This window comes from Colias eurytheme, chromosome 12 (assembly GCF_061535395.1).
Source record: "Colias eurytheme isolate Ceu_HAF_F1 chromosome 12, ilColEury1 Martin Lab GWU primary, whole genome shotgun sequence".
NCBI classification, from domain to species: domain Eukaryota; kingdom Metazoa; phylum Arthropoda; class Insecta; order Lepidoptera; family Pieridae; genus Colias; species Colias eurytheme.
In genome coordinates this window covers 9,826,159-9,839,648 of record NC_142991.1, presented here as the reverse complement: position 1 = coordinate 9,839,648, position 13,490 = coordinate 9,826,159, and the positions used below count along the sequence as shown (strand labels likewise).

Here is a 13,490-nt window from a genome sequence, read left to right as displayed (position 1 = left end):
TATTTAACGATTAGAATAATTATTACAGTTTTTGATGATGTAAACCAAAAACAATAAAATTTATTATATAACTGTTAAATGTATTTGTCGCTAACTTTATATTATAAAATAATTATAAAAGCAAGAAAAAATACTATTAAGTTGATCTTTTTCATTTTATCATTATTAAAACGCAATGGTCAACAAAACTAAAAACATATTGTAAAAACCCCCATTTTAATAGTTCTAGTTTTCGATATAAATAGCGATCCAAAAATATAAATTGTGACAACGGTATCTTGCATTCGAGCTCATTAAAAAGAAATAAACACAACAGTGTTGGTAATTGGTTATTTCTTGGTATTTAGACGACCCAACCCACAGCCTAGACTGATTGGCGTAGGTTTTAAGCTAGTTACAGATTGTAGACTAACATTATTTCTATTTATTAGAAATTTATGGTAAGTTTTTAACCGATATTTTATCTTTTAAATTTACGTTAGAGTATGTTTCTTTCCTTTAATTTCAAGGTATGTTCAAAATGGTAGGAATAAGCCTTATAGAGTGTCTAGTCGATTTCCATGGTTACGCGTAAAGTGCTGGTTTAAAAGAAGTTTAGAAGGACACAGAAGGTCAACTATTTTACCCTTACATTCCTTATTTATGTTTTTGATTATTTGTTTTGTAATAGAAGAAAATGCACGTGCAGTCTAGTCGTATGAAAAAATGGTAGAGATGCAATCATCGGACCCCACAAGGGGACGCGGAACTCTTTATCTGTGTCTATCCTAAATTTATTGCTTTTAAGGTTTTTTGTCAATGATAAAATAAAACATCCATTTAAATACGTAACGACTAACGAGATGACGACGATGACGACATGTTTGCAAAAAATTTTAAATTAGCATATTTCTTTGAATTAAATTCATGAACATAATTTATATTTCAATCAGTTCCAACCAGATAATATACACTAGCCTTATAAAGTGGTTGTTTCCTAAAATCGCTACCGGTTCTGCGACTCCTGCGCAACGCAATGTCTGTACCAGCCTTAAATTAAACAGGTATTTAAACGGGTTTTAGTGGTATAATGATTTAAAACTCTTCACGTTTATGAAGTTGGTTTTCTAGAGGTTTATCTAATTTACTTTTTTAGTCGTTTTTTTCGAATTTGCAAGTTCATACGCTTTTACAGGCTTCTAAAATGATGATAGTTTTTATTTATTTAATGCATGCGTTGTTTCATGTGTGTGATTAGTTTACGTGTGTATCACGTGTTTTTTTTTGCCTTGGCGATATATGCCATAATAATTATTCTTTGAATTAAACTACTATTACTACACTTATGATAAGGAGAGATGGTAGGAAACTATTAGGTATTATTAAAAAAATCTAAAAAATAAATAAATTTTTACACTCTATTATCTCGGTACTGGGTATATTAGTATATTTTTTGTGATATAAAAAAACATGGCATAATATTTTGTTTGTAATTTACTAATTTATATAAATATGTTATTAATTTTCCGAAACTATTAAGTAGGTATTATAAAAAAAAAATCGAAAAAAAATATTTTTTCACTCTATTATCTCGGAACTGGGTATATTAGTATATTTATTGTGAGATAAAAAACATGCCATAATATTTTTTTTTGTAATTTATATTAATAATTAATTTTCCTACATAAATTCTTACTAAAAAAAATGGTTGTCTGTAAAGTCGGTTTACTGACGATAGTTGAACGTGACAACGTCCGATTGTGCTTCTTTGTCGCTTATCCGCGCTCTTGCTTGCACTTCAAGCCTTACATGGAACGCCTCAGAGCGAGGTAACGCCGCATGAGTCATGTTTTTTCGTGCGTGCAGCTGGCTCTATCGAATTATAAGACGTTGTCACGTCAAAATCCCCGTAGAGTAGCGACGTGGAACGGTAAAGTACAATTGAAATATTTAAAACATTTACTACGTTGTTTAATTAAAAATCAAATTAATAATTAAAATTCTTAATTCTTATAATTTAAATGTTTATTTTGAAGGTTTGTTAATTAAATAAAAATATTATATGAGCAAAGTGTTGTGTATTAGCACGAAGGTTTCTGAGATGGTACGTCGACCAATCTTCGAAAATGTATCACAGGCTAATCCGAGATGAACAGCTTATATTAATCAAATAACCAAATAAAACAGCGCAAAAAATATAAAAATAGAACGCCATTTTTTATTACTTAGATCCGGGTGGATACTTTTCTGGTATATTTCCATTGATAAAAGAAAAACACATAATAACTCTCCATAAATTTTAATGTCGTCAAATTTAGGTATGTTGATTAGTATCTAAACCAGTTATTTATAAATTAGCACACATTTTAATAGAATAATATTAAATTCAAAATGAAAAAAAGGCTTTTTTATTTTATCGAATGATTTCTATAGCGCAGTGCTTAGCTTAAGTAAAAATATAATCTAAGACAAGAAATTCTAGATTTAAACCCGGTACCATGTTATGTTACGAATGATGTATCTAATATAATTAATTCGATTGATTTATTAATTATTAAACAACTAGTATAGTATTATTATATGTGTTATTTAAGACTTTTAAAGCTTTTTAATGGACCAGCGGCTAATAAATTATAATAAAACACAAAAACTCGATTTAAAATAATTTAATATCTGGTTTTATGATACAAAACGTTAAATAATTTATAATGGAATAATTTCTATAGTTTTTTAGTTTATTCAGATGTTAACATTTTGACAATATAACTTACGACACGATTTATATCCATATAAAATTAATTATTATTTAATAATGAGTCATTAAATTAAATGTAATAAAGATGAATATACATATAACATATTTTATCAAAAGATTTAACTAACTGTAAGTATTCTATTATTGTATTTATGATAAATAGGTTTAAAATAATATGTTCTTTACACAGTTGTACTATAGTGAAAATAAATTAAATAAGTGACATATTTTATTACAAAAAAAAATAATTTACTGTTCAAATTCATAAAACAATGTTATAGACAAATCACTTTGCTATCTATAATGTCTTGTCAATTTTTCTGTAGGATTCCTAATAGAGGAGCTAAAGCGAGAATCCCTTTTTTCAAGATGGCGGCCGCGGGCAAAATCTTAAAGTTTATATAGCTTCTACTAACCTCCTACGTTGAAGATGTAAAACACGTTTTTACATACAGTAATTTCTTCATTTTTCGCGGGTATAATGAACAAATGCAACCAGAACTAAAACCATGATTAAAATGAACACTGGGTTCTACAAGATGAAAAATGTGAATTAACAATGCACTTATGTATGAATAGTAAAACAAAAAGCCTGACTGCATGTAAAATTGTAAGTAAATTCATAATTTTCTTCACAATCATCTTTTGATGTTTTTTTTCATTTTAAAAAACTTATTAATTGGTTTTTAATAATAAAAAGGCAATTAAGACAATTTAAGATTTTTTTCCATTTACCTAATTATAGATATAGATTAAAAATTGTACTGAACTCAGTGTCACGTTAACAAATAATAAAATGCCTATCATTTGAATATATTTTATCCTAAAAGCATTAAGCCATGCTTGATGCTATCGTGACAAAGAATACATGAATCGCACGAACACTTCCAAAACATAACAACCCTAAAAATTACATGGCGAAATTTACCAATATTAAAAGCCTAACCTCTTTAACAATGTTGTAGGTCACAACTTGCTATTATGCTAAGGAATAACGTCATTTTATTATACAAAGGGCTGTTAAAATTAGACTAATAGTGTCAAAGATTGAATCATAAAAAATGCTATTTTTATAGGTATTTTACTTGAGTTTTCACATCTTTATAACTTAGTACAAATCGTGACATATTGATGAATAGTGATAAACCAATAATAATAATTAATTAATTGAAACATGCAATGCGATTGAACAATTCATAGATTTCCATTTATTTTACATAGAATTATATTATTTTTAACATGGACGTATAAAAAAAGACGGACACCGTATTACGAACAAACAACGTGAAGCCACCATAGTAAGCTAGCGATCGTGTAAAGACAATGAACACGCACACACTCTCACCATAGTAAGCTAGTCGGCCGCCATTACGTCGTAAACTACCGACTGATTAACTGCGTCACTGTTTCACAAAAAATATTTAAAATGCCGTCTTGCGTGGTTAAATGGTGTCGCAACAGTACAATTTAAAATAACAAAACACGAGGGATTACATTCCACAGGGAAGCAAGTTATTTCTTTTATGTTTTAATGACAAAATTATTACGGCAAAAATTATAGAAAAAAATACAGCCGCCATTGTCAACAGGACAGCTGTTGCCATGGCAACATGGCACACACACATGGATGTTTCGCCGCCATTACTAGGCTTCACTCAATGTTTAGGCGATATACCGTCCGTCTTTTTTTATACGTCCATGATTTTTAAAATCAATACTTTTAACAAAAGAAGATCTACTATTACTATAGCCTTGTGGTTTTGGCATGTAAAGCGCGTCACACACGGTGAAGATACTATAATATTTTATCTTAAGATACTGTTATATTTTATATTACAGTATCTTAACGCATCCGGTATCAGCGTTTTGACCATCATTTTTCTTTTTGTCATTGCATTTGACCCACAAAATTTCGCGTCATTTGTAACAGGATGGCGGTTCTACAGGGGTCTTAGTACGCAATGACAAAAAGAAAAATGATGGTCAAAACGCTGATACCGGATGCGTTAAGATACTGTAATATAAAATATAACAGTATCTTAAGATAAAATATTATAGTATCTTCACCGTGTGTGACGCGCTTTAAAGTTTATTTATTACATAAGTAAAAATTAGTATAGTGAAAATTAATTTTCACGAAAATTTAGCGAAAAATTTGCAAATTAACTACTTAGTTGTTTCCTTGCGCGTGATACATAACATTCAATTTAGTCTCAGTTTTATTACCATTCGCCAACATTAATAAGGAAGTAGACGTAAACTATTAAATTTAAACAAATTAGACACAAAATTAACTTACGTGTGCTTCCACAATACAGCATCCACGATTCAGACTTAACTAAAACAAGAGCAATCTGTCCCATTATTATAAACTGTAAAACGTTTGAGCAACAAGGAAGTAAATATTTCCGATGAAATAAATGTCTGTAATGAATTAGGTAATATTGTATCGATGATGGAAAATATCCGGCCGTGACAATCATCTATTGTGCTAGAAAATGTAACGATACGTTTATAGAATAACTATTAAATACTTTAATTACATTGAGATATACATATGGAGACGACACCGCCTACATCACTTATGTTCCGCTCAACATACGCCATATGGCGTAACTCATTTTTTCACACGCTCATTTTTTATTTGTTTTAAAGTGAAACGCATCAAATATGCCTTCGTGTGTGTTACGATATTGCACAAATAATACGGAAAAGTGCAAAGGAATAACTTTCATCGGTAAGTACATAACTAGATAATAATTTTTAAAACTTAGTTAGAGCAAAAAAATGGCGTACAGATTTTGTTCGTGGTGTCTCCTCCATACGTAGTAATATTATCTCAATGTTTAATTATAAGAACACTAATTGAAAGGCCTTACATCAAGGTCCTGACATTATTAACTATAATATTATAAAGTATACTAATATTATAAAGCTGAAGTGTTCCTTTGCTTGAACGCGCTAATCTCAAGAAATACTGATCCGATTTGAAAAATTATTTCACTGTTAAATAGCCCATTTATCGAGGAAGGCTAAATACTATATATCATCACGCTAAGACCAATAAGAGCGGAGCAATACGGGTAAAACCGCGGGGCACAGCTAGTCACAAATACATTAAACATGTGAAGATAATTTTAAAGGCCTAAAATACGTACAAATGTGCGATATAAATAAATTTACTAATGTCTTACATAGACAGTAGACTCGGTAGGTAGTAGTTTAGGTGTAAGTGTACTTTTTCAAGTGCAATTGATAGTTGATAGTTCACCTACATGTTAGCTTGGGTTAGAAATATGGCTTGGGTTAATATAAAGGCTCGACTATAAAACGTTGTTTTTAATATCGTTAAGTATGGATAATGTGGCGTTGGCTAAGGACGTTGACTTTACTTGTACTATATTGTGCTTATTACTAAGCTGTGCTCCGCGGTTTTACCCGCAGTACTCCGCTCCTGTTGGTTTTAGCGAGATGATATATAGCCTAAAGCCTTCCTCGATAAATGGGCTATCAAACACCGAAAGAATTTTTCAAATCGGAGCAGTTGTTCTCGAGCACTTAGCACGTTCAAACAAACAAACAATCACTTCAGCTTTATAATATTATATACTAGATATAATTTTTTTTTAGTTTAATATTTTCATTCCGGTATTTTATCTAATATTTTAGTATTATTTATTTTATTAAGATAATTGTATATTAAGATTTATTCATATTTATTTGCTTCTGCAGGGTATTCTTTGAAAAGCATAATACAGTACATATTCTGTAATTAGGTTACAGAGAAACAAGAAAAAAATACGAACAATAAAATTGCACGCGCGGAATTCCATCGAAAGATATAATTGTATTCAAGGTGAAAAGTAACAAGAAATTTTATATAAAATAAACGTATTACAATTTTATTATTCTGAGAGATTAAAAACATACAAAAGTAGAGTGCTCTACATAAAAATTGTACATAAAAAAATACCTATTGTCTGTATAAAGAGATATTTATTGTTATTATAAATTACATTGTGTTCATGTGTATGTTCTAACTAGCTTTCCGCCCACGGCTTCGCCCGCGTTTTAAAAAAAAAGCTGCGTATCTCCCGTTCCCGTGGGATTTCCGGGATAAAACCTATGTGTTAATCCAAGTTACCCTCTATATGTGTGCTAAATTTCATTGAATTTCATTGTCTACAACATTGAACGATTTTTAAAACGTTACTGAAAATCTCATGAATTTCATTTGAATAAAAAAGTGTATACCAAAAAAATTGTCGAACGAACATGTTCGTCACTTATTACGACAATTTTTTTGGTTCTTACGGTTTTTCTTGATCCTCATTATCTCTTATATATAAAAATGAATCGCAAAATGTGTTGGTAAGCGCATAACTCGAGAACGGCTGAACCGATTTCGATAATTCTTTTTTTATTATATTCCTTGAAGTACGAGGATGGTTCTTATGTAGAGAAAACGTAAACATGTACCACGGGCGAAGCCGGGGCGGACCGGTAGTTATTAATATTAAAGTTATTCATATATCATTTTACTAACTACGTATGATAAAAAATATATTCTAGATTACAATAATTATATTGTAACTATTAAGTTCATAGGAAGTAACCTAAGAAATACGTTTCAGGAAATACGGAAAAATAATAAGTTAACAGCTAAGTAAGTCTTTATCATTGTTTACTTAATGTTATTAATTGTCTAATTGCTTATTGTTATTATACGGCAAATCTATACTTAATATTATGCAGCTGAAGAGTTTGTTTGTTTGTTTGAACGCGCTCAGGAACTACTGATCCGATTTGAAAAATTCTTTCGGTGTTAGATAGCCCATTTATCGACTATCGAGGAGGGCTATAGGCTATATTATATTATCACACTAAGACCAATGGAGCGGAACAATGCGGCTAAAACCGCGAGGCACAGCTAGTCACTAGTGAACGATAATTATAGACTTAAAAATAAATAAATAAAATGATTGTTAAATGAATGTTAGGTACTATTTATTTTATCTGAAATGGATTAAGGTACTATTTGTTTTTTTACGGGTGTTCCGAAAAACGACGGAGCACGTACCATTTTATTGTTTGGGTGTGTGTATTCGCTTTTTTACTACTTATTTCAGTTTTGAAAAACAAAATGTAATTTTTGCTTTTTAATGGTTGGAAATTAACTGTGCCAACCATTATTATGATTTCTTTTAATAATATGTTTTTAATATCTTAACCGAATACATAATGCATGCCTATCCCAACCTGTTCCAGTTTATTGAAAACTAGCTTTCCGCCGGCGGCTCCGCCCGCGGTTTCAAAGAAAAACTCGCATAGTTCCCGTTCCCGTGGAATTTCCGGGATAAAACCTATCCTATATTACTCGTGGATAATGTAGCTTTCGAATGGTGAAAGAATTTTTAAAATCGGTCCAGTAGTTTATGAGCCTATTCATTACAATCAAACAAACAAACAAAGTTTTCCTCTTTATAATATTAGTGTAGATAAATATTCATGAAACTATCACTTTAACATAATTTTAAATTTTAGGTACAGTTATTTATATCTATAGATATCCCAAACTTCAAATTATCTGCTCATCATGACAGTTTCATTTAGATAATAACAGATACAGGAAAAATTATATATTTCAAACTGATTTCTTGATAATGTAAATCCGATATCATTATTTCTAAATTTCGTGGAGGAAAAACTGTACTAAGTAATAATATACTAGTTATTGAACTGGTTTCAATGTATGAAATAAAACTATTATCCTCATAGATTGTAAATGTTAAAAAGTCACAATAAAATAGGCGCAAAATAGGCGCTTGACGTCGAGTTGCGGAGAAATGCCCGTCTATTATTATTATTTAAGTCACAATAAGCAATTATAATAAATTAACGATACGATAAAACATAAAAAACTATTTTTTTTATGTTTCTTCCTATTCAACTCAGTAAAGTATGTACTTACAATAAATTGTTTTTATTTGGACAAACACCTTAGAATTCCTTCCGGGTTTAAGTTCGTTGTCCTTTAAAAGTAATCACTCTTTTTATGGTTTTCATAAATTGGTGTAATGACACTCTTTTATGAATGTCGTTTATATTTTTATTAAGTGTGAAATATTTTTCTTTCGTAATAAACCGCGTTAATTACCTAATGCGTTTTCTTGGTATTTATTAGATAGGTATTAAAAAAAAAAACATTTCTTTGATGTTTGTCCTGTATTTCCACGTCCTTCTATGTCCAATTTACCCGGATATTAAAATTTCGATCGAAAAAATTTTGCTTAAATTGAATGTTTTTATTTTAAATTAAGCGAAGAAATTGTTTTTTTTTAAATGTTCAAAACTAAAATTCACCACGACTAGCCAAATATGTAGTAGGTATATCCACATTTCAATTTTGTAATAACAAGGCATTTTTTATTTAATAGAGATATAGAGTTGTTGAAAATATTAAATAATATAATAATTCTCGCTTACAGAAATTAAGCTGTGATAAGATATTCTTAATTAAAATTGAGGATTCAAGAAAATGTTTTATTTTAAACCTATTGTTTGAATGTTATGTAATGAAATTTCATGTGTTTACATTGTAGAAATATTTGTGAGTTTCGTAGTTATCGCTGATTAATACACTTCGTCATGCTTCGTAAGACAGTAATCTGTAGCAAGGTTAGCCTAACATAAATGTTTTATTTCAATAGAACTACATACATATTTTATTTAAACATTTACAAAAATAATTAAAAAGTTACCATAACAAAAAACTCACCTTTCCCGGTATCCATACATTTTTCTCCGACAAAACAAATCCTTCATTAATATAACAACTTTTATCGCCCTGATCCTGCCAAGCCATTTTTACTTTGCTCATTGTTTATTTTTCAGTTTATTTTTCAAGACACAAATTATCACAAACACAACCTTGAAGTTATGTTAATCGAATCAATTAGACCGTGAACGTGCGCTATAATTTATATTAACTTTTTTCACATTCTTTCCGAAACGTCAAATATTTTTTTTATCTGTGCACTTTCCCGCGCAAAAATGACAGGTGGCCGGTGACAGAAACCCTCTCGGTTTGTAACACCGGCGTATACTGGCTGCTGTAATGACGGTATAGCCAAATAAATACAAGCTGAACAACGTTGCTCCAAGCCGGAACCGTTTTCGTAGTTTATTTTCAATTTTTCCAATCTGTAATCTTTTACTTGGCCACGTGTTCCATAATCACGTTTATGTGAAATTGGTACATAAACGTGTCGTGGCCCATGACCCATCTATGTACATTTTTTAATATAACGAAAGTAAGAGCATAGTTTTATAAAAAAAAAACTAAAATGTTAAACGTAATACAAATAAGAATCCTAGTCTTTTTATCACGGAATAGCAATCGATTAGTGACCTATTTGCTGAAACACATAGCTTAATTCTATAAAATTGTTGTTTCTCCGAGACTAATCCCTGTTACTGACCCTGTTAACAACCATTTATTATTTATACTGATTTCTTGGTAATACAGATCCCTGATCTTGGTAAAAAGTGCTCTATTATACAATATTATATTAAATACTAAAGGGCAAGGGTAAATCACTAATCTATAATATAAAAATGATCTCTCATAAATATTATATACGTGACTGAAAATATACTTTAAGATTGTCATGGGTCAGTTCTTCTTTTCACATACAATTTTTATATGAACAGCATTATGTTGTTTACTTTGTAGTTATCGGATTTGCTCTCGAAGTCGTGAGTTAAAATATTTTTTTGTTACATGTGATAATATAAGGATAATATTCATATTAATTTGGTTAAATATACTTTGTAGTCTGCGGTAGAGCGATGGGTTCTTACGGAAATTTTCCATACCTACAATTTTTTTAAGCCACAAGCTAAAGGTATGCACATAACTAAGCATAAGCTTTTTATAAGTATAAACTTACTGTAATTACTTAAGTATAAAGGCTTGATAATTGTTGATCTTATACATGTAATATTTGTTCGAAAGCCTAGTAGGTATTCTGCGTAATAACTTATTTCCCTAAATAAATAGGTTATGTGTATGTATTATATGTATGTATGTATAGGTAATAAGGAATATATCTAGAATTTTTTTCCAAAAGCTAGCAACACATGCATTCTATGTAAAAACTAATATATTATTTGTTAAATAAAAGGAACGAATTGAGTGGATTAAACAGTTATCGGAAAGTAAAAACTTTCTTAAAAAAATTTGTTCATTATTTACATCCATTTATCAAATTAATCAAAAATATTAGTACACGCATATATTTCTTCTTACCCCCGTATACGGTACATATACCGTACAGGTGAATGACATGAAATCAGCCAATCAATAACCTGATGTAACTACTTGTAGGTACATATATTTTAGAGGAAAAATGTTTACACTAGAGAAGAAATAGCAAAAATTACATTACTGGTAAACCGCTAAGCTTTTTAAAGGTCGTATGGACAACATTCCAGGGTATATACAAGATGGTTTATGTATTACTAGGAGGTTCTTATCTACATATAATTGCACAAGTGTTTTTTTTTATATGAACTCAGACCGATTTGAAAAATTATTTCACTGTTTGATTCCATTTATCCAGGAAAGATATAGGCTATATAATATCACCGTGATCCTTAAGATTATATGTAGGTAAAACGGGTAAAGCCGGGTGGTTCACTTGTTACATATAAATTGTTATTTCTACAGATATTTGCAATCAGTGGGTAATTCATAATTTTTCTAGGCTCTTGTTAATAATGTATTAACTACCTACGTAATAAGCAATTTTATCGAAATGTATGTAACTATATGAAAAACGATATTTTCATTAGTAAAAAGTACAAAAAAACTATCAAACAATATGATAAACAGCGTTTTAGTTGTAATAATATTTTTGAATTGCGTTTCAAATTTTAAAATGATTTTTAAGTGTTTTCCTAGAAAATATAACATATAAACAACAGAAACCATAACATGTTTACAATAAAAATTATGTACATTTTTAATTCGCATGTAGGTAAGCCGGTCGAAGAAATGTTATCCTTATATCCTTATTTAGATTTATAAAAGAACAACTCTACTTCTTGTTCAAAAGAATTCATACTATTTTTATATTTAAAGCGACTATTCCTGTAATATTTCGTATTACAACATTTCTAAGTAATATAACAATATGATAAAAATATAATAAAAGCTTATGCAAAAAACGCACAGAAGAAAAACTCAAAATCCAACAACTTTAGACGTAAGTAGCCTTATGTCACTCTCTGGCCTCCTAAATACCTCTTGACACAAAAATAATTCCATAATTACCGGAAAATCCGGGGTGTAAAATTATATCAAGACGTCTTTCGTCCAAAAGTGAGTTAAGTTAAATCCTACTAATATTATAAATGCGAAAGTTTGTGAGGATGTGTATGTGTGTGTTTGTTACTCTTTCACGCAAATACTACTGAACAGATTGCAATGAAATTTAGCACACATATAGAAGGTAACTTGGATTAACACATAGGATAGGTTTTATCCCGGAAATCCCACGGGAACGGGAACTATGCGGGTTTTTCTTTGAAAATGTGGGTGAAGCCGCGGGCGGAAAGCTAGTTATAATCATTTCTAGTTATAGTTATAATCATTTTCGTTATAATCATTATAATATAAAGCCATCATGAATAGAGCTAAGTTCATAAACTAACATATTTTCCCATTTATAATATGAAGTATGGATAATAAAAATAATATATCTCTTGCGCAGTTGACCAATGTCAATAGATATTAACTACAAAAAAACCGATAACTCTACGTGCCCTCTGAGACATGGTGAAATAAACAATGGAAGTAAAGAAATAACAATTTTCCACACGACCAACTAGATAACTTCCGAATATCCGAATAATTCTTAAGGTCCAATAGCCAGTTAACTAGAATTTAAACTCAATTTTCCAAATTGGTTAAAAATATAAAATATATTAAGGTATTCCTAAGGTAAATAAGACCATAATATTGAGAATGGTATACCAAATACAGCTGAAATAAAAAAAAGTAGGTATTTTATAAAAAAAATAGTGGAATTTTTTGGAATGATGTTAGAGCTAACTGATTTATGTGAATGTATCTTTGAAACCGGAATATCTTCAAAAAGTCGATTTACACGACTTTAAAAAAAATGCAAATCAGTTTATTCTTTTACAAAGCGTTAGGCCAATATAACTAAAACATATGTAACATTTAACACCTCTGCAGAGGTTTAAAAAGAATTCTAATTAATGTAGAAACATATTTACGCAAGTAAGTGTCGGACAAATGAATATTAATGCAAAACATCGATGCTATATCCAGGCGAGGCACCAGGCAGTCTTATCACTGTTTTTGCAATCAGTATCATATTTATTTACATCATACGATATTATATTTTAGTTAAGTTAAAAATAATTGTGGCAAATATTGAGGAAGATTTGAAATTAATAAGGTGGTAAACAGAGTCGCAAACAAACGAACATAGAGCTAGAGATAGAGCAAAATATTTTTTTTTTGTGATCATTTAGTATTAACGAAAACTCTTAATCAGTGTTATTCAGTATTATGTATATAGAACATTGCATAGAATCTTTTCGAACGCACTAAGAGCAACGAAAAAATGCTCTACGGCTGTTTACACTAAAATAATTTGACATAATGGGGTTAGAATGAACATTCCCTCTTTTATCTAATTGCACCGTAGTATAACACACAAAC

The 13,490-nt window shown here is 29.8% G+C and overlaps 1 protein-coding gene across 2 annotated transcripts in view; it reads right to left on the bottom strand.

Annotated features, from left to right (window-relative positions):
• Positions 1–13,490, bottom strand: part of nebu (solute carrier family 2 member nebulosa) — a 56,569-nt gene that overhangs the window by 36,694 nt on the left and 6,385 nt on the right. Inside the window, exon 1 of one of the 2 annotated variants that reach the window (XM_090108117.1) lies at positions 9,513–9,834. The exons of the other annotated variant lie outside the window; for it this stretch is intronic. Coding sequence (XP_089964243.1) covers positions 9,513–9,614 — 102 coding nt within the window. The 5' untranslated portion in view covers positions 9,615–9,834. Of the gene's footprint in view, positions 1–9,512; positions 9,835–13,490 lie in introns of those variants that run through there. 2 annotated transcript variants of the gene reach the window in all.